This window comes from Juglans microcarpa x Juglans regia, chromosome 5D (assembly GCF_004785595.1).
Source record: "Juglans microcarpa x Juglans regia isolate MS1-56 chromosome 5D, Jm3101_v1.0, whole genome shotgun sequence".
Classification (NCBI taxonomy): domain Eukaryota; kingdom Viridiplantae; phylum Streptophyta; class Magnoliopsida; order Fagales; family Juglandaceae; genus Juglans; species Juglans microcarpa x Juglans regia.
Genome location: NC_054602.1, coordinates 18,870,913 through 18,893,581, shown reverse-complemented (window position 1 = coordinate 18,893,581; position 22,669 = coordinate 18,870,913). Strand labels below are relative to the sequence as shown.

Genomic DNA, 22,669 nt, shown 5'->3' with positions numbered 1-22,669 from the left:
TATTTTCCACGGTGTAGAAGACCTCCTGTGACTATTTCCCACGGGAACAAAAAATGTTTTTTCCCACCATCAATTTTGGTGGGAATTTATCAACCCACCATATATTCTCATGGAAAATACATCTTCATTTTTCATGGTGTAGAAAACCTCCTATGACTTTTTCCCACGAAAACTTTTGGTAGTAATTTATCAACCCACAATGACCCTTCATGAAAAATACCGCTTTTTTTTCCACGAGTAGAATCCATCCAGTGACTATTTTCCACGGACAGAATTTTTTTTTTTTTTTGTCCACCAAACTGGCCGAGATAACATACTTATTCCGACAAGTCGTATTTGTGGTGGGAAAAAATATTTTTTTCTGTGAGTTATTTTCGGCAAGTCACCCACAGGACGTTTTTGTAGAAAATAATTATTTCTCACTGAAATTATATATTTTCCCACGAAGTACCTCTGTGGGAAGAAGTGGTATATGTTGTAGTGTGCCTAATCCTAGGGAGTCCGAATTTAAGCCACATTCGCTATTCTAGGGGTTCTATACTGACATTTGGCTAAGTTACTACTAGTACTCTACATTCAATCTTTTGTACTTAAAACCCACAAAGAAAAGTGTGCTATAGAACAAGTCTGGAACCAAAATAACATGGATATTAATTACAACTTTGGCCGATGTGCTAGAATAAGTGATTTTTTTTGTTACTTACCAATGTGCAAAAGTTTATTGAATAGAAAATGAGGAGGAAAAAAAAAATCTAAGAAATGAGAAATCGAACCAACTGATGATCTATAAAATACCTTTTACTTTAATTTCAGAAATATTTCACTATTTTCTCCTATATATTGATAGTACTGAAAAATCATGAGAAAAGTATCCATTGGAACTGTGCACACATTTTGCACACCAAAAGAATGCAAATATCGTGCACATGCAAGAAGAGAAAAAGATCCAAAGTTAGTCTGCCTTTAAAAGGGCCAAGTACCTGAGGTATGGAGAAAAAAGCAAAGGCCGGCACACAATGAAAAAAAGAACGTTTTCTGAACTATGAAACCTTTGACCAACTACTACTGCTGCTGCTTCCAAAATGCTCAAAAGCTAATTTAAACACTCTTTCGGCCAACACCTAAATATATAATTGCAACTTTATATATATAATCTGTAGATCACTCAAATCCTTAAGATTTTCATGAAATGAAGTACATATAGTGATGACCAAATGGATCGAACCACTATTCATGCATGTAATTCAAAACTATAATGCTAATTATGTTTAAGAGCTTTTTTATTCACTATTCCAGCCATCACTCGGGGTGGCGGACGCCACCTCAAATGACCGACTGCTGAAGTTCGCCAAAACCTAACAACTAGTCGTTTGGGATACAGTCGGCGGCGGCTGGAGTTTATAAGTACTGTAGCTAGCATTAGTCTTTTATTTTAAAAATATATATATATATTATAAGCGTTGGTTGTGTATGATGAGTGAGTCATGTATTTTAGGTATGGTGAGAAAACTGATGCGCTAGCTTCTAGTTGAAAAGTGTAAAACCCCCTTTACACCACATCCTGAGTACTTTAGACATTTCTATCTTAATAATTCAAGTAGCTAGGTAACAGTAGAATAGAATATAAAGCATACTAAGTGCTTATACGCGTGCGTATAATTAATCAGGTAATCTTAATGTCATAAATTTTTGCAGATTAAGTCAAAGTTTGAGATGAAACCAAAAATAAAGGAGATATATTTTCTATCTAGCTAGGGATAGAAAGTCAAATCTAATGATGCAATGAAATTTGTTAATTTCTCCCCTTATTATGATTATATATTAATTTCTCTCATCTTTTGGCCTTTTCAATTTGGCATTTTCAATAATTAATTATTGCTAACTTTTATTTTGGTTTGTTGATAACTACTTCTACTACTGATCAATAATAGGAGTATATAAAGTTAGCCTAAGGTCAATTCATGAGTCCAACATCATGAATACTTATCTTCACCCAGATATAATTCCATATACACTAAAGTCTCATTTAGGTGTTGAATCATTTACTGAAGTCCTCTATATAAATTGTGTTATAAATTACAAATCATGCACGAACCGTTGGGAGTATTTTAAAACATTGAAAACCCTTTTCATAATTGATATCATGATCAATGAGTTTGTTAATTGATTTTTTTAATTCTAAGAAGAGAAATGAAAATAAACATATATATATATATACACACATATATATATGCAAGACCACTACTACCAATAATCCTTCTCGATAGGTGAATAAGGAAAATTATTAAATCCGTCCATAGCGTGACATGATGATACTCGAATTCAATAAATTTGTAGTAATTTTATGATAGAGATTATTATATATCCGTACTCTGATACTATCTAATTATAATTAGAGAAATGATAGTTGTATTTATAAATATACAAGTGCCGAATAATTATTTTGAAAAAAGTAAATAAATATTAAATACGAGACCCACATGAGAAGAAAATTAATTTTTTAATAGTAAACTCTACTATTTTTCAAAATAATTGCATGATGCTTACGCACTCCACGACTGTATGTAGCATTACTTTTATAATTATTCATAGAATCATGTAAATATTATATATGAACCAAAAATTTCTATATTCTAACCTAAGTACTGCCTCTAACCCACCCATGCATGCAAGACCACCATCAAGAAAAATAGGTTTTTTTTTTTTTTCTTATCCTCTCTCGAGAAACTACATGACTTCCTACCCTCTGAGATGTGTTTCACATTTCCATCCCAACTTTCAAAATGGATTGCATTTTCCATCTAGTAAAACCTAAAAAATAGCATCATTATTGTTCAATTTTGACCGTTATTAATTATGAAAAATAGTGAAAATTCGTAACATGGAACACCTTTGACAATCGAATTTTAACAAAAGTTGCATATTAGAATTCTTCAATATTTTTGGAGGTACAATGTATGATCAGTTTTAGTAGTTTTGGATGCAAAGTGTGTATTCGAAGAGTGGAAAATATATTTCCTCTTTTTGAGAAAATGACAGATTGAGGGATTTCATAAGATCGCCTTCTATTTTAGCCTTTATTGAGGGTGCAAACTGCAAAGTCATGTGTAGTTGATGAGTATAAAATATATTTGATTTTTAGAATAATTCTACTAATTAGCATCCCACACACCACACATTTTTTAATTTTTTTTTTTTTAGCAGGTATGTAATATATGGATGATAAATAAAATAAAAAAATAAAAAAATTAAAAATTAAGAAATTAAAATATGTGTAATGTGTGATTGCGAGACATAATTAGCAAAATTTTTATTTTTAATAATAATGCTAGTATGCTCTCTCACTTGGTCCCTCATTTTAACTGCTTATATATTTAATTTTTTTTAAAAAAAATTACTTATTAATTAAAAAAGTGATGAATAATATATTGATATATTTTTTATTTTTTAAAAATATTTAAAATTGTTAAAAAATATGAAAAAAATAAATAAATTTTATCAAGACGGCGGCACGTCCACCATTCACTACTAGGCGACAGCTAGCATCACTCTATTTTTAATATTTTTTTTTAATGAATTGACAAAACGAGGGCTTTGTCTTTGGTTCCGTAGGTCGCCTGCCAATTTTGACCCTGAAAAACCCATTTGCAAGCCCAATATATATTCTCGAAGCCCATCCCACTCAGAATTTCAGTCACATTTTGAAATTCCCTAATCGAAAGAGGAAACGAGGAGGACGACCAAGAAAAATAAGGGAAGGTACAGGTCAGCATTCTCTGCTTTCCTCTCTACCCACCAAAGAAAACTAAATGGCCTCGACAACATAAGAAAACAAACACCCCACCTCTCATATGCTTCCGCAGAGAAGCCTCCCATTGCACAATGAGAGACATCACTAAGCTCCATTGTTTCACTGTTTTCTGCCTCGCTTTCTTCCCCAGAATAGCCATCTCTTTGGACTCCTTAACTGAAACACAATCACTCTCAAAAGACAAAACCCTTTTGTCCGCCGGCCAAGTTTTTGAGCTGGGTTTCTTCGATCCAGGCAACTCAAAGTGGTACCTGGGAATATGGTACAGAGACATCCCTGATAAAACGGTTGTTTGGGTTGCAAATAAAGATACCCCACTTTCAAACTCCTCCGGCACCTTCAAAATCGGTGGCAATGGAAACCTAGTTGTTCTCCACCAAGATGGGAAGCTGTCGTGGTCGTCGAATCAAACGCAGGTCGTTAAACCAGTCGTTCAGCTTTTAGATTCTGGAAATCTTGTGGTCCGAGAAATGAGCGAGAACGACCCAGAAAAGTATCTATGGCAGAGCTTTGATTATCCCACGGACACTTTGTTACCGGGTATGAAGCTAGGGTGGGACTTGGACACTGGTTTCGAACGGTACTTGAGGTCGTGGAAGAGCTCAGCGGACCCTTCAACCGGAGACTACTCTTTCAAGTTAGATTTCCATGGATTCCCAGAAATTTTCTTGTTGAACAAACAAGTACCAAAATATCGAAGCGGGCCCTGGAACGGCAAAAGGTTCAGTGGGGTACCGGAAATGGATCCTTTGAACGGTCTCGACTTTAACTTTTTTATGGATTCACACCATGTATCTTACTCATTTTCGGTAACAGATGCGTCTCCGCTTTCCCGGTTGATTATGAATGCAACCGGTAATCTTCAAAGGTATACCTGGATTGAAAGCAGGCAGGTGTGGAACCTATATTGGTATGCCCCGAAAGATCAATGCGACAGCTATAAAGAGTGCGGTCCGTACGGTATATGTGACACAAATTCTTCACCGGTATGCAGATGTATGCAAGGCTTTGCGCCCAAGAATCTGCAGGCATGGAACTTCAGAGATGGGTCTGATGGGTGTATGAGGAATACGGGTTTGGGTTGTGAGAAAGACAAATTCTTGCTGTTGAAGAATATGAAATTGCCGGAGACTTCGTCTGCTTTTGTGAACAAGACCATGAGTATTGAGGACTGTAAAGAAATGTGTTTGAAGAATTGCTCTTGTACTGCTTATGCAGATTACGAGATCACCAATGGAGGAAAGGGGTGTGTGACATGGACCGGTGAGCTTATGGACACGAGGGAGTATACCCAAGGTAGCGGCCAAGATCTCCACGTTCGATTAGCAGCTTCTGAAATAGGTATGTTCATACTTTCCTTTGTCTCTCTTTTTATTGATTTTCATTATTTAGTATTCTTGTCTTGTGCCTCGATAGTTTCAGAACCTGCACCTTTCTGCAATTAAACTTAAGGCACATGATTCTCGCATCAACGTCCATAAATAAACACCAAAGGAATTAGAAAAATGTTGTTTTTGATCTTAGATTTTGTGATCTCAATTATACTGATGATATTATATGAAAGATTGGAGAGTTTTACACTAGCATTTTTCATTTACCTGGAGGCTACTAGGGAGAAGCCGTCTGTTTCAGAAGGATAATGACGTTTGAACCGATAGATGATCAATGGTGGACCCATTTTTGTTTTAATTTTTTTTCTTAGTAATTAAGTAAATAAATATTATTGAGTTTATCTATTTTTGTAAAAAAAATATTTAAAGATGTTTAAAAAAGGAATATAAGAAAAGAAATCTGAAATAGAAACCAAACCTCACAATTGGGTGGTTACCTTTTGTTAGTGATATAATTTCAGATATTTTGTGAGTAATAATAAAAAAAAAAATAATAAAGTATTAAATAATAATAAAATAAATATTCAAACTAGCTCATAGCCATGGTCTACAGGCATTAGACAGAAGTCACAGGACAGGGATGCAAAGCGAATCAAAGCAAATTCCATCTACCAAACCATCAACACGAGTCGTGGCGTGGACGGAAAGTCACAGGGGGTGGCGTAATGAGTCATGACCGCCACCACTACCAGCACGTGCTAAACCATGATTCAAAATCATAAGCATTTTTTGGCTGTTTCTTTCACATGGATCACTGCTGGTGATCGTGGCTGATGTTTCCTGTACCTTCATCGGTTCCCTGAAATACATTATAGTAAAGCATTTTTTTCCTTCTTTGATTCCATCTTTCTGGACCCACCAAAAAGCTGATTACCTAAGACTGCACGACCAGTTTCTAGGACACCCAGATGGCCCCCAACTAAGCATATGCTGGCCGTCGTTTCTGACCTTTGTTGGCTTGGTCGGCTCCACCCACTGCTACAACGTTTTACGTTATTCGATTTGCAAAATTAATGTGACAGTGAATAATTTGTCAGAAAGCCAATGATAATTCTGTGGGTATAGTCTGTGGTGGAATTAGGATCATATTCGTAAATCTTTTGGGCTTTCAAAATGTGAGAGGGGTTAGATAAAAATAAATTTATAAATTAACGTAATTTAATGTGATAAGTTAAATTATAAAATTATTTTTATTATAAAATAAATTTAACAGATTCAATAAAATTATATTAATTTATAGATTTACTTTTATGTAATTTCTTTGTATATGCAATAATTTTCTTTTAAAAAAGATGTAAATACTTGGTGGGTTCACTGTTGACCATACCCTTTTTCTATGCCCTTTGATATGGCACCGGATCTACCTTTCTCATATTTTATTATTTTCTTTTACCTGTCTGTTTATTATTTATTTTCTTTTTTTGTGTGTGAAACCACCACTAATAACGGTATTCCACAGAACCTGTGTTCTGTGGTGCAATAAATCATCTTAAACGTATGTAGTTTATGTTTTACATTGTTTCTCCTGCGTGTCAAAGTTTGCAGAAATGTTGAGCCTATAATTGTTTGCTTTCACTTTTTTTCTCTCTATGTAGCACCAAATTCCATCACTAGCTACTCTCTATAAGAGTTTTGATTGTTTACTTGTCTTTTCCATACCTAAATTAGAAATTTAGGATCGTGATAAGGTGGAAGGCACATGCATATCTAGCGAAGAATTTGAACAAATGATGTGATTTTTCTTTGAGACCTTTAAGGCCTTTGTGGTGAGTTAGGTATATCATGATCTACTTTAAAACTTGTTTTTAAGCCACTTGATCTGACAATCTTCTTGGTGACTATTATCATTTCCCAGCATCAATTGATCATCAGTGTAGTTTAACAAATGGAGAATAACTTTAATGGGGTCCTTTTAAAGATAGCTAACATGTCAATTTCTCACCCAATAACTAAAAATAATAGTCTCAATAAATGCAAATCCCTCTTTAAAAATAACTAATTTAAAAATAAAGGTATTAAAAAGTCAGGGTGGGTGACCACCTTTTTTGGGGTAAGTGCCAACCATCTGGCCATGGAGTGAAAGTACGTGGGGTGGCTAAGGCCGGCCATTCCAACAGGTGGCAAACAAACACCTCCCGTATGGTTCTACTACTTACTAATCTTTTGGGGTCGCAAGAACTAAACCCCACATTGTAAAGCTACTCTTGCCAGCTGCCGAGATCACCCTCTTCTGGGTGGTCCACCGTCGCATCAAAGGTGGTGTCATTATAGGAGTGGCTGGGGAATCCCCTCAAGGGATGATCCCCACCTTGTTTTTTTTTTTTAACACTTTTTTAATGAGTTAGTATTTAGTTCTTTAATTTTTGAAGGTAAGTTAAACTTTGTGAGGCTCTACTCTTTCCTTGGTTTTTTTCTATTAGAGAATATTGATTTACAACATATAAAATGTATTCATTTTGGTCATGTTTCTTTCTCGACCATATTCAATTGAGCAGATTTTCAAGTGGTAGGGAAAAATACCAAACCAATAATTTTTTTAATGATTAATTTCAAGGAGAAGAGATAAAAGGTGAGACCTGTAACTGGGCTGCAATCTTATCCCCTAGGAAGTATATTAATCTTTTAAATAGTTTTAAATACTTATAAGCATCATCCATCCTCCCGTATCTTTTGGTGTTTGGGGGCAACTGGAAAAATGCAACTTCACCTAAATTGTTGTGTATAAGATAAACTAACTTTAACACATAAAAAATATTTTCACCAACAATGATTAGGGTTACACTTTTGACTTTTCGAACTAGGCCAATGACATTGGGTAAAGTGTTCCCATCCATGCTGACTTCTGATATTGGCTTAACTTGGCTTGATATAAATTGGGGTTCCTTTGCAAGTTTTTATTTTTATTTTTTGGCTTGCTTGTTGATCCCCTCCTCTTTAGGGCTATTTTTTGCTACCTTAAGTTGGACAAATACCACTTTAGACTCTTTTTAATGGCCATAATAAGCTATATTTTTCAACAGAAATATTTAAATATAATTTTAAAAAAATAATATGACATGGTCGGTTCAAAGGTCAAATTTTTTTGACACCCTATTCTGCCTTCCGACCCAAACATTTTATGGAGAGGAAACCAAGGTTTGCCGGCCAAATGGACACTCGTTAGGTCAGCTTAGAGGTGCAAAATAAAATTATCCTTAAATTTACTATGTAATCTTTGGAGGTTGTGTTATAGAATTTGTAATATTTGGGGTCAGTTAAATCACTAATTATTTCAAAATTCTAAGATTATGAAAATTTTGAATTTATCTATTCTAATATTCCCCTCATTTGTAGATCAAATTCTTTGTCAATAAATAGACTCATGACATGTTAAGTAAAATAAAGTTTAAGAATGAATGAAGCTAAAGTTTTGTCATTGTACTTAAATGAATGATTTCTGTGTTAATGTTAGTGTTTGAGTCTCGTTAAATTGACTTATTTAGTTAAACGGAGAGGAAGTCAAAGACATCCTCAGTGAAAGCTATTTGAATTTAAGTTTTGCTTCATTGAAGCTCTTGATTTGCTCAACACGAGAGAGAATTTTTTTGTAAATTTTTGGACTAATGCAGCAGTATTTATGATTGTATCTATGTATTCCTTTATCATAGGATGATCATGAATGCAAATATTGAAATAAACGCACATATATTGTGCCTAAATAACAGTCAGGACTCATAAAAATATGTTGTGTTTCAGATGATGGTGGAAGTGTAAGCTCTGGAAAAGGTTCTGACAGGACTAAGCAAATAATCACAATTGTAAGCATTACAGTCGGTATAGTCATTCTACTATCAGGATTGACAATCTGCTTTGTTCGGAAGAGGAACCGATTCCAAAGAATGCAGAAAGGTATACAAATTTATCATCCGTTTGAAAAATGAGTGTGAAACGAAGTCACTGCCTTTTTCTGAATATTCTTCTTACTTCATCTAAGCCAGGTCTTCGAGAAAGAAGCCAGGTTTTTTTGTTAAATGAAGCGGTCATTTCAAGCAAGAAGGAATACTCGAGTGAGATTAATATGGATGATCTAGAACTGCCACTGTTTGATTTTGTCACTGTAGTAATGGCGACAGAAAACTTTTCCGACAAAAACAAACTGGGACAAGGTGGTTTTGGCAGTGTTTACAAGGTAAGTTCTTTGTTAACGCACTCCACTTCTCATTGATTCAAATCCACATAGGCACTATGTTAATGCTGATGGTAGTCTGTGTGGCATGTCAGGGTAGGTTGGTAGAAGGTCAAGAAATAGCAGTAAAGAGGCTCTCAAAGAACTCTGGGCAAGGAACTGAAGAATTTAAGACCGAGGTTAGATTGATTGCGAGGCTTCAGCACAGAAATCTTGTTCGATTGCTGGGTTGCTGCATTGAGATGGACGAAAAGATGCTCATTTATGAGTATATGGAAAACAGAAGTTTGGATTCTGTCTTATTCGGTAAGTCCCTCTTTGGATGTAAGAGTTTAAGTTAATTGAGTTCTGTTTGTTTACACACTTATAATGCTAAATGAGGTTTCAGATAAAGCAAAACGCTCCTTACTGGACTGGCCAAGGCGATTTCACATTGTATGCGGGATTGCTAGAGGGCTTCTTTATCTTCATCAAGATTCTAGATTTAGAATTATCCATAGGGATCTGAAGGCAAGTAACATTTTACTAGATGGAGAAATGAACCCAAAAATATCAGACTTTGGCATGGCTAGGATTTTTGGTAAGGATCAGACAGAAGCAAACACAAGGAGAGTTGTTGGAACATAGTGAGTACCATAATAAGATCTCTGTAGCCTTCTTTCTTGGATCATACTCAGACCTCCTCGCAATACTTTTTTCATTCTCTCTCTCTCTCTCACACACACATAAATAATATCCATATCTATTTGTCTGTGCAGTGGCTACATGTCTCCCGAATATGCAATGGATGGACTTTTCTCTGTGAAATCTGATGCTTTTAGCTTTGGTGTTCTAGTGTTGGAGATTATAAGTGGAAAAAAGAACAGGGGTTTTTATTACCAAAACAATGAACTAAACCTTCTTGGACATGTAAGTAAAGAAATACTCAAAGTTTCTTAAAAGAATAATGCTTCATTGTAATCACATTTCACCACACTGAATCATAAACCAAAAAGTTGAAATTACATCGTTTCAGGCATGGAAACTTTGGAGAGAAGGAAATGGTTTGGAATTAATAGATCCATCCCTGGGGGATGTGTACTCCTCATCTGAAGTGATGAGATGCATACAGGTTGGCCTCCTGTGTGTCCAGGAGCAGGCAGAAGATAGGCCTACAATATCGTCTGTGTTGTTGATGTTGAGCAGTGAAACTGCAACAATGCCTCAGCCTAAACAGCCCGGTTTCTGCCTTGGACGGAATCCTGTAGAAGGTAGTTTTTCATCTGGTAAAAAAGAAGAATCATGCACTGTAAACCATGTTACTGTTACAATGCTAGAAGCTAGGTAGTGAAAGCTAAGGCCTCATCTAGCATGTTTGTATATATATGTTTTTTTAACCTTTGAGATTTTGTCTACATCATCTGGGATTTTTGACAAAGTTTTGGGAAACCGTTGATCTTCTTTAATGCAACTCCCAAGGGGATACCCCTGTCAATCTCTATATCCCTCAACACAGCTTACCTTAATTTCTCTTGAAATTCATTGTGTCAGCAAGTGTAATGAATACACTGAAGCCAAAAACTGATGGTGGCTAGTCCAGTTTAGTGCTCTCATAATACCCTGTAAAACGGGCGGTTGATGAACGCATTTTTTTTTATATAAAAAATAGGCATTGTTTTAGTGGTCAAAATAGGTACATTTATTTTAGCCATCTTTCAGCCAAACATATCCTGGAAAAAAAAAAAAAAAAAAAAAAAAAAAAAAAAAAAAGAGGTTTTATGATCTATCTCACTCAAATGGTTAAGAGATTGTTGAGCCGTCTGACTAGTATGCTCTAGTACCAGCTCCCCATGAACCGAGTAAAATGATCACCTATTTTGTCTGAATTCCATTGTTGATGAGGAAAATAATAGGTTGTATCATGTGGCCTAATTATAAATAGAAAGATACAAATTACTGCAAGTATATGCTACATCTCTCAACTCATGGTGGGGGGAGTTAGTTCGAGTTTAGAAACAAGAGCACCAAGCTGGCCACACTAGCGAGATTTCAAATAATGTTAGCAATGTTTTTGATATAGGAGATTAAGTGACAATCAGCAATATGTTTGGTACGTTGAAAGGTACGGGTAATTTGCGTGGTAGTACTACGAGGATTATAATTCATAATAGAACTAGTCATTTGAGGAGAAACCATATTCATTAAAAGCTAGCTTAACCATAAGAGTTCATAAGTAGTTTTAGCAAGTGCATGAAACTTATGTCTACTAAGAACCATGCACAATTTATCTCTATATCTCAAGTTATCGTTGTGATAGGAAACTATTTGTGAGTCACTAGCTCAATTAACATCAAAGTAAAGCTCAAAGGATTCATGTGACCAGAAGTGAAACCCATGAAATAACATGTCTTTCACATAGTGCAAAATATGAAGAACAACATCTAAATTGGTAGATTTGGACGCACTCATGAACTAAGTAAACAACATAATAGACATCGATTCATGTGATAGTGAGGTAGATAATAATGGCAACCGACTTTTTGTATATGGTGGCATCAAGAAGAGATACACCATTAGTAGCTAAAAGTTCGACATTATATTCAACAGGATTTCCAATGGTTTTACTATGTCAAACCGGCTCTATAAAGCAAATCAGATGCATATTTGGCCTAGAAACATACTAACCATACGCATTAAAAGTGAGTTCAAAGTCAAGAAAATAGTTAACCCAAATCCTTCATTTTGAAATTTTGATAAAGAAAGTTCTGAATAGTTTGAATAGCTAAAATATCATCACTAGTAATGATCATATCATCTATATATAAAAGGATAAGAATAGAACCAACTTTACTAGTATGCAGAAAGATTGTGGGGGTTATATATATGGAAAACACTATAGACAAAAAGGAATCTCGCAGAGATCCCACACCCCCTATTTTTTTTTTCTCTTTCTTTCTCCCCTCCCCTTGTGCCGCCACCCTTGCCCTCTCCCCGTGCCCTCTCTCTGTGCTGGCCATGGTGGTTGGGGACCATCTCAGGGTAGGTAGAAGATACCAATGGTCTAAGCGGCATCGCCGGCATGGAGCTCACGACAGCTCACCGTACACATTGGTGGCTGGGGACCACATTTCACACATTGTGTATGTGGTCAACCGCACGCCGCTTGGTGGCGGGATCTGAGTCGATGGCTTGTCCTTTGGCCTTCTGTGGTGGTCGAACAATACCGACGAGGAGGGAAAGGGGGAGGAGGGGAGGCACGAGGAGAGGGGGAGAAAGAGAGAGCAAAAAAAAAAAAAAAAAAAGGAGACTTTGCACACAACTAGGTGGGGTTTGCATATAGACTTTTTCTAGTATATCACAATTGAGAAATTCAGTTTTCATGTCAAATTTGAAATAATTGCCAATGTTAAACTATAACCACTGTTAAGTAATGATGTGGCAAAGTAAGTTGGGAAATAGGAGAAAACGATTGTTCATATTCAATAACATATTCCTAGGTGATTTTTTTTTTTTTTTTTCCAAAGAGAACTTTATAGGCTTATAGCATTCAAATTATCAATATGCCGAGGCCACAAGATCCCAAATATGTGTTTTGATAAGGGAATTTAATTTATTAGACATAACTTTCCATCAAACAAGCACAAAATGAGGCTCTCAATAACTATAAGGTTCATGAAAAGTATAACGACGAGGTTTTAATGAAGGTTGAACCGTACAAGTGATTTAACACACAAATGATACTTGATGGATTAATGAAAAGCAAGTAGGATGCAAGGGAGGTTATCCTAAAAAGCCACTCAATTAGCTGTGGTAGATACCACTTAAATCTACTAATTATGGATATAACTCGATATGACCAAGTTTGTGATATTCCATACTGATAATGAGTGTAGACATTGTATAGAATCTCACATTGCTGGCGAGTGACCAATTCTTATTCTTTATAATGATTTCAATGGGGCACTAATTATACTATTTACTAGTCTTTTGACTACGTTTGGATGTTGAGATACGTTGAGTTAAGTTGTGAATAATAGTATTTTATGGGTCCTATTGAGACGGATTTATTTTTTTTAAGTTGAGATGGGTTTAACTTTTTAGGTTAAAATGTATAAAATAGGTTGATATGAGTTTTACCTTTTTATGTGAAGTTGAAAAAATAGTGGATCTCATTAATGATTAGCTTGAGATGAGTTGAGTTTGGTTCAACAACCAAACACAACCTTAGAGTATAGCTCAGATGTAGTCTAGATCTCCCTTGGGACATTACAAATGGTATAAGAGCTTATATCATTTGAGTCAATGCAATCTCAATGAAAGAATCAAGAGAAGTAGGCGTAGTTGGAGTAAAGCTTTGTGAATAAGGACTTTGGTGCTTGTTTGCAATGTTCTTATATTTATCGTTGGCTTATTCCAAATTTTAGCAAAGCTCCGAGTGTATTTGCTAAACTCTCTTAGCCATATTTCCTACCGCAACGCTTAGTCTAGGAATTTTTGGGAGTGGACTAAATCCAAAGCATGCATAGGGGGCTTAGTATAGATAGCTTCACAAGGTGATCTTCCAGTAGAGCGATTACTCATGCTGTTGCAAGAGGTTGATATCCCACTGCTCGGGCTTGTTTCTAGAAATACACCTTATCATATTGCCGAATGTGCGATTTACTACCTCTGTTTTGTCGTCAGTTTATGGGTGACATGTGCTGTTGTACTTTAGTGAAGTGTCAAAATACTTCCACAAAGTGATCCAGAAATGCCTAAGGAACTTGACATCATGATTATAAGTTATTGATTTGGGTACACCATGTATTGAGTAAATGTGCCACGTTCAAAGCATCAAATGTCTTTGTACATGGTATGAACTGAGCCATTTTTGAGAACCTGTCGACAACGACAAAAACAGAATCCATACCTTACTAGGTTCGTGGTAGCCCTGGCATGAAGTCCATGCTTAAGTCTTCCCATATATTTTCTGGTATGAGTAAAGGGGTATACAACCCAATGTTCTGAGCCTGTCCTTTCCCTACTTGGCAAATAGGACATTTCTGCACAAATCTACCCACATCACGTTTCAATTGAGGCCAGTAATATCATTCGGTTAGAAGTGATATGGTCTTGTCATGACCCACATGACCACCCAACCCATTGCCATATAAATCCCAAAGAAGATGTTCATGGAGGAAGGTGTGAGGGATACAAAGCTAATTTCCACGGAATGGGTACCCATCCTGAATGTGAAAATCTGAGGCAAGTTGTTTGGATAAACACTTGATCCATATTTCTTGAACATCTTCATCTTTAGTGTACAAGTCTTTTAATTGTTTGAAGCCCACAATCTCGACCTGTAGGGTCACAAGTAATGACACTGGTCTATTGAGGGTGTCATCCACCTTGTTTTTCTGCCCCAATGATCTATGTTTAAGCACAAGAGTGAACTTTTGTAGGATTGCTATCCACCTAGCATGTATCCTGTTGAGGGTGCTTTATGTGGTAATGAACTTTAATGCTTGGTGGTCGCTGTGCAACAAGAATTCTCGTTGGACTAAATAGTGTTCCCGGTATTTCAAAACTCGGATAACAACGTAGAATCCCAATTCATAGGTGGTCCACTTCCACCTTGCTTCATTCAATTTTTCACTAAAAAATTCAATAGGCCGTCCCACTTGGGATAGTATAGCACCAGTGCCCAACGCAGAGGCATCGCACTCTACTTCAAATAACTTCTCAAAACAAGGTAAAGCAAGAACAGGTGTCGTAGTTATTTTTTCTTTAATCACTACAAAGCTAACACCTTTCTCCTCTCCCCAATGGAATCGCCCTTTATTCTAGGGCTGTACAAAAAACCGGCCAACCGACCGAGATCGACTCAGACCTATCGCCGGAGCTCAAAACTGGTAGGGAACCGGTCGGCCGTTGGTGGTAAATTATCAAAATCGGTGTCGCCCGGTTCAATCCCGGTTTGAGCCAGCCAAAAATCAATAAACCGGCCGACGTCATATACTTTTTATTTTTTTAAATATATACCTTCATTAAACGACGTCGTTTCACTGAAAAAAGTGAAACGATATCGTTTACATCTTAAGTTTAGAAAAAAAAAAATAAAGGGAACGGCGCCGTTTCTACTAGGGTTATTATCCCCCCAGATTCCCCCTCCCACTTCTCTTCTCATTCCATTTCGATCCCCCGCAGCCCTCACTCAGTAACTCCTCAGCGCTATCTACTCCAACCACTCACCAGCGCCCAGCGGTCCAGCCACTCACCAGCGGCACAGCCGGGTAGCCTCCACTGCTCCACGTTCCTCCAGCAAACGGTGCCGCCTCCAGCCTGTTTTTTAGATAGGATAGGTTGAAAATTCTGAAATTTTGTTTTAAATTTAGTGATGACTTTCAACTGATGTCTGATGAGTCTAATTAGTGATTTTGTTGAAATTTATTTTTTGATAAGAGCCTAAGACTTGAGAGGACCAAAGGTTGTGCCCGCCGTTGTGCGGCTTGTGCCTCACTGCCTTGTGGTATTTGGGTCTAGGGTTAGGGATTGTGTTTTCTGGTTTGGGATGGTGAAATAGTGAATCGGTGATGAACATTGATGATTGAATACCATGTTGATGAGAATGTACAATTCTCATCAATATTCATAAGACTCAGTCAGTGCATGTGCACTCCTCCTGTGCAGTGCTAGTGTGCGTTCACGGGTCTGAACTTTGAAGATGTAATTTGATAAATGTTCATCACTTCATAAGACTCAGTCAGTTTGTGAGATTTATGAGCGATCTAAATTTACAGTTTTGACAATTTTGTTATAAATTTGTTGATAGTTGTGTTATAAATTTATTGATAGTTTTGTCGATTGACAATTTTGTTATAAATTTATTTTGATTCTTAAAATAATTTGTGAGATTTATGAGCGATCTAAAATGTAGATTAGAATCTTAGATTTGTGATGTTTGCCACATTGCAAACTAGCTGCTGTGTAAATGACAATTGTGTTGATTTTTTTGTTCTTTCTTAGTTTTACATGTTAGATGGATTCTTCTTCAAGTCCAATTGATCTTGATTCGAACTCCCAAATACCAAAACCCCTGGCTTCAAGTGTCTCTAATAGTAGTAATTGTCCACTTCCTAAGAAACAGAAGGGGAATGATCCATCAATTGTTTGGGGCCATTTTACTAAAGTTGAGGGCTGTTCCCTAGATGATCCTAAGGCCAAGTGTAATTATTGTGGCAAGATATACGCTTGACACTCGAAGAGGAACGAAACTTCAACCATACAAAACCATCTACCTTCATGTTCCAAAAATCCTCACAAACGTGGGCCTTTAGATAAATACCAAACAACATTGGCAGGTAAGGTATTCTCGGAGGGGTTTGGAGAGAGTAATAGTTCTTTAAGAAATCTTGTAACCTATAAATATAGTGAGGAGGCTGTGAGGATGGCGCTTGCGGAGATGGTAATCCTCGATGAATTACCATTTAGAATTGTTGAAGGGCAAGAATTTAAGAAGATGGTTTGGTTGCTTGAATCTAGATTTAAAGTGCCATGTCAAGTGACGGTTGCAAGAGATTGTATGAAACTATTTGCATATGAAAAGGCCAAACTTAAAAAGTTATTTAAAGATGGGGGAATGAGGATTTCATTAATTACCGATACTTGGACATCGGTACAAAATCTTAATTATATGTGCCTAACTGCCCATTTCATTGATAGTGATTGAAAATTGTAAAAGAAAATCATTAATTTTTGTTTAATCCCTAATCATCGAGGGGATACCATTGGAAAATATGTTGAATCGTGCCTCATTCATTGGGGCATTGATAAGATATTTATTGTTACTGTTGATAATGCTAGCTCAAATGATACTGCAATTGCATATTTGAGACATTTTTTGAAGGAGAATATGTTGGAGGGAAAGTATATGCACATGAGATGTTGTGCTCATATTTTGAATCTTGTCGTGAATGAGGGTCTTAAGGAGTGTGCTGATGCCATTACAATGGTTAGAAATGCGGTTAGATATATGCGCTCTTCCTCTGCAAGATTAGACAAGTTTAAGAGATGTGCAGAAAATGAGAAAATTGATTGTAAAAAAATGTTGTTCCTTGATGTGCAAACCCGATGGAATTCAACTTACATGATGTTGGAGGCTGCTGAGAAATTTGAGAAGGCTTTTAGGCGAATGGAGAGTGAGGACTACAATTTTCTTTCTTATTTTAAGGATGTAAACATTGGGCCTCCTAGAGCTGACGAGTGGGAGTTAATACGGGTTTTTGTGAAATTTTTGAAAATGTTTTATGATGCCACTTGTAGATTTTCTGACTCTTTACATGTCACGGCAAACACAAGTTTTATGGAGATTTGTAGGCTCCAAAAAGAGTTGGTTAGACTATGTGAGAGTGAGAATACTTGTTTGATGAGCATGACCATAAGCATGAGAATGAAATTTGATAAGTATTGGAGTTCATTGGATAGGATGAATTTGTTGTTGTTGATTGCAGTTATCCTTGATCCACGTAGTAAGTTGGGGCTTTTTACTTTTCACTTGAAAAAAATTTATGATGAGAATTGGGCGAAGATTTGTTGTTGAGGGTAAGACAATTATTATCAGACATGTATGCGGAGTATAATGCTATGTTCGATTCTACCTCGAGTAGCAGAGAACATGTTTCCCTCCGGCATCTGCACTTCCAAATGATGCTGAAGATAATCATGAGTTACAACTTTTTTATGAGTGGTTGCAAGCAAGACTGCCTCTGGATTTACAGCTACCAAAACAGAGATAAACTGGTATTTATCAGATGGTTGTGAGACATTCAAGCAATCTTTTGACTTTTTGAATTGGTCGAAAGTGAATGAGCCTAATTATCCTATACTTGTGAGGATTGCACGAGACGTGTTAGCCATGCCTATTTTCACAGTTGCGTCAGAGTCAGCATTTAGTACGGGAAGTCGTGTACTTGATCCTTTTCGGAGTTCCTTGGCTCTGAGAACTATTGAGGCACTTATTTGTACTCAGAATTGGTTGCGACTTCCGTCAACGCCAATTGATATTCGAGACTCCATGGATAATGTTGAGAGTTTTGTGATAGAATCTGGTAATATGTTTTTCTCATTCAATTTCCATATTCATTTACTTTTATAATTTAATTTAATTTTTTTTTCATTATCCTAATTTATTAATATTGTTTATTTGGTGTTTTTCTATATAGAGTTAGGAGCATCGTACATCACAACTATTGATGATTGAAGATTCGAACACTGCATTGGCCATTGGGAATCTATTTGGAATGTTGAAGAATGAAGATTTTTTGAGTTTTATTCAAGAACAATTGTTATTTGTTGCTTACTTGCTAGTTGCTTAAGACAATTTGGTTTTGTTTGTAATGTGTATTAAACATCTAGTGGAGTTTTTATTTATTTATCCAGTAATTAGTAATTTAGTATATAAGATAATAAGACTATAAAATATAAGTAGTATATATGTAGTAGTTATTAGTTACTAATAGTATATACATGGCATAATTAAAATTAAAAAGAGATTGAATAAATAAAATTAATTTTAAAAATTCTGTAAAAAAAAAGTCTAAATGTAGATGATCTTGAATAACAAATTGAGCCCAAAAAGAGGTTGAATTGGGTCTTAAAATGGCCCAAACTGACCCAAACCGATAAACCGACCGTGAACTGGCCGGTTTCCCTCCCCATACACGGTCGATTTCGACCGGTTTGCCCTCTCTAGAGAAACCTATCGGTCGGTTTCAGTTTGGGCCCAAAACCAAACCGATAGGTCAGTTTTTTAGTCCTACTTTATTCATGCACTTAGTGATTGGCGCGATGAAAATTTTTAATGAACTATCTTCAGAAAGTGGCTACCCCAATGAAAGCTCTAGACTTGGTTAATGATAGTTGGCGTGGGCTAATTATTAATCGTATGAACCTTTTCTTCATCTACATGAATCCCTTCGGCACCCACCACGAAGCCAAGGAATAATAACTTGTTGGTGCAGAAGGTGCATTTTTTCAAGTTGATGTACTACTTATTTGCTTGGAAAGTCTTTAGGACCTCTCACAGTTGTTCCATGTGCACATATTCAACCTGGCTTTAAATTAGAATATCGTCAAAATAGATAGCAACAAACTTCCCAATAAAAGATTTAAGAATCAAGTGCATAACATGCATAAAAGTGCTAGGTGCATTGGAGAGGCCAAACGACATCACTAGCAATTCATATAGCCCCTTGTTGGTTTTGAATTTAGTCTTCCACTCATCTCTAAGTCTGATCCTAATTTGGTGGTATCAATTGCGCAAATCTTTACGAGAAGGTCTTGGAGCCTGCAAGCATGTCCAACATATCGTTTAAGTCTTGCAATAGGGAAACATTATTTTACTATTATTTTGTTGATGGCGCGGTGGTCTATACACATCCTCCAGCTCCCATTTTTCTTAGGTGTCAATAATGCAAGTACGGCATAAGGACTCATACTTTCTTGGATCAGTCCTTTGTGGATGAAATCTTCCACTTGGCTCTGCAAAATTCTACACTCATGCGATAATGGGGAAGGTTCGGAAGGCTTGCTTTGAGAACCAAGTCAATATGGTGTTGAATGTCTCATATTGGTGGCAAACCATCTAGCAATTCTTGCGGCGTGAAATTTGAAAACTCGATTAGCAACTGTTGTACTGGAACTGGGATCTCAAAAATTTGGTTGTTCTCTGCCCCTTTGACTACTAGCATCATTAGCCCACCAACCTCCTTCATGTCTCCTATGAATTGTACTTCAGACACTATAAAAGGAACTCTTAAACTCTTTGATGGTATCATGAGGGTCCATCTCAACTATGGCATTAGTACTATTTTGCGGCCATGCCACCAAAACATAGACACATTATCACATCCTTTATACATCGCATCTACATCATACTACCATGGACTTTCCAGCAGAATGTCAAAGGTATCCATCTCCACCACATTGCAAATTACTTCATTTTTATAAAACTTGCCAATGAAAAATGGGACACAACAAAGAGTAGTGATCCGTGTTTCAACTCCCTTCTTGATCCAACTGATCTTGTAAGGATGCGAATGCTTCCCAACCATTAATTGTAAAGTTGCTACGAGGGCCTTTGAAACAATATTCTCACAACTTCCACCGTCTATTATCAAGTTACACACCTTTCGATTAATGGTGCAACGAGTCTTGAATATGTTGTGCCTTTGCGTCTTTTCCTCTCGCTTTGGTGTGAGTAGTAGCCTTTGGACACAGTTGACGAGTTTTGCTTTGTCTCCTTCCACAAACTTCCTCTTCTCCTCATCATCAACTAAATCTTCACCCAAGGGCTCTACCCCTTCGTCTGCCATATCCATCATTTTGACCGTTCGACGGTTAGGGCATTCATCAGACTGGTATTCTAGTTGGTTGCATCGGAAGCACTTCCCTATCATTGGTTTGGTGTAGGGATTGTTGTTACGTCCCCTATTCTGATTTGTGGAGGGTGTTGGTTGTGGTCCTTGGTTGCCCCAACTTGTTCTTAGCACTCGGCTGGTAGAAGGTTTTTTATATTGGTTTGGTGGAGTTGGTTCATCAGTTGTTCTGGTTGCTTGTCGGACTGTCTGTACTCGTGCTGGTGGACATGATACTGCATCATAATCTTCATAGCCAAATTAAGGGCTTCTGCCAGAGTCCATACAATGTGCAACGTAACTTGGTATTGAATAGTAACTCTAAGGCCCCCAATAAACCTTGCAACCTACTACCCTTCCGTCTTCGATAAGTTGTTCCGCGAGTTCAAGCGATAAAACTCCTTCTTGTAGTCCCCAACCGTCTGGGTTCCTTGTTGACAATTTTGATATTGTTGATATAGGATTTGTTGGTAGTCTAGACTGGTTGTTTGCCTTCTCATCTACAATTGTGTTGCATTTGTTCCTACCAAGCCGAGGTGCCCCCTCATAGTTTATAAGTTACTAGCTTGACTTGTTGTACCTCTGGTATTTGCGTGTAGTCAAATAAATTCTCCACCTCAAGGAGCCAATCGAGGAAACTCTCAACGTGAAGATGACCATTAAAACAAGGCAAGTCAATTTTTATTCTATAGTTGTTGGTGTGGTTTGGAGCCCTTGTTGTCATTGTCATTCCTTACAAGCCCTTACATTTCTTCATCGTTGGATGAGTCATATTGCATTTGATATCATCGTCGTGGGATAAACCCACGCTCTCGATCTGTTCTATCCTCTTCATGGTCTCGGATGCCATTGACACGCATGCCCACAATGGTTTGTTGTATCTCCTGCAACATGCATTTGATACCTTCAAACCATTGGCGATTTTGCTGGCTTTGCGTTTGAACGGCTATCCAAAGGGTTTGCACCCCACATTCTTTGCCATCGGAGTGGTTACCTTCATTCACATCCCTTGCCATCGCGCTAGGTGAAACCTTGCTCCGATGCCAATTGACGTAGCGAAAGCCAATTACTTCAAAGGAGCTGTGTCTTCTTGGGATAAAAAATTCCCTTATTGATGAAAGGTAGATGCTACCTTCCGATTACAATACCATCCCTTTATAGTAAAACTAATGATTATAGGCTACATAATAAAATAATTCTAAAATGGAAATAAACTCATGTAAAATGGAAAGCCAATGAAAAAAATAAGGAAACCCAAGATTTAGTGTGAAACAGAAAATCTAGACTAGGAAGTAGCTAACTATGGAAGCTACAGTGATCAAGGAAATCTTCAAAATCTTGTAGAAGAATCTCCCAGTTGTCGTGCATCAGAAAGGCTGAATCTATTGAAGCATTTCAAGTCAGTGTGGTTCCTCTTATTGCAGAATTGGCAAACAAGTTCTTCCTTATTGACAGGCTTGCTTGGCTGCGGAGGAATTAGTAGATTTGAGTTTGAGAGGAAGAGCTTGAGTTTTTGGGAACCGGTGGAGTGCCTTTGATTGAAACCACGACCCTTTGAATTGAAGGTGTCTAGTTACCATTTTGCGTTGTCTGGTGTGTACGTAAATATGATCAATTATAGTTATAAAATAAAATAAAATAAAAAACTAAAACTACTACTACTATTGTAATTTAAAAAAACAAGCACCTTTAAGTTATTTGCCCGTGGGTCATGATGGATGGTACTGGAATAATGTAACTGCTACACCATTTTGGTACCACAATTCTTCATAATTCAAATAATTATTAGGGCAGGTTGTAAAATTAAAGTACAGGTTTTATAGTTTATACCCTTCACTCCTACTCCACCACCTCAAACATTTTAACGATGGAACACTGTGCAAAACTTCTTTTAAAAGAAAAAAAAAATCTAAAAAAACTCCTGAATTTC

General features: G+C 36.8%; 1 protein-coding gene across 2 annotated transcripts; it reads left to right on the top strand.

Moving 5' to 3' along the window:
- Window positions 1-3,686: 3,686 nt before the first annotated feature.
- On the top strand, window positions 3,687-10,841 carry LOC121265526 (receptor-like serine/threonine-protein kinase SD1-8). Of its 2 annotated transcripts, none has more exons than XM_041169180.1 (7): window positions 3,687-5,152; window positions 8,938-9,090; window positions 9,180-9,370; window positions 9,463-9,673; window positions 9,756-9,993; window positions 10,126-10,276; window positions 10,383-10,841. In XM_041169180.1, exons 1-7 carry the CDS (start codon window positions 3,883-3,885, stop codon window positions 10,692-10,694), a joined length of 2,526 nt encoding a protein of 841 aa, XP_041025114.1. In that variant the 5' UTR covers window positions 3,687-3,882; the 3' UTR covers window positions 10,695-10,841. The 2 variants fall into 2 exon arrangements, with proteins under 2 accessions (XP_041025114.1, XP_041025115.1); XM_041169181.1 differs by lacking the exon at window positions 3,687-5,152 and adding an exon at window positions 7,323-7,458.
- Window positions 10,842-22,669: the final 11,828 nt, after the last annotated feature.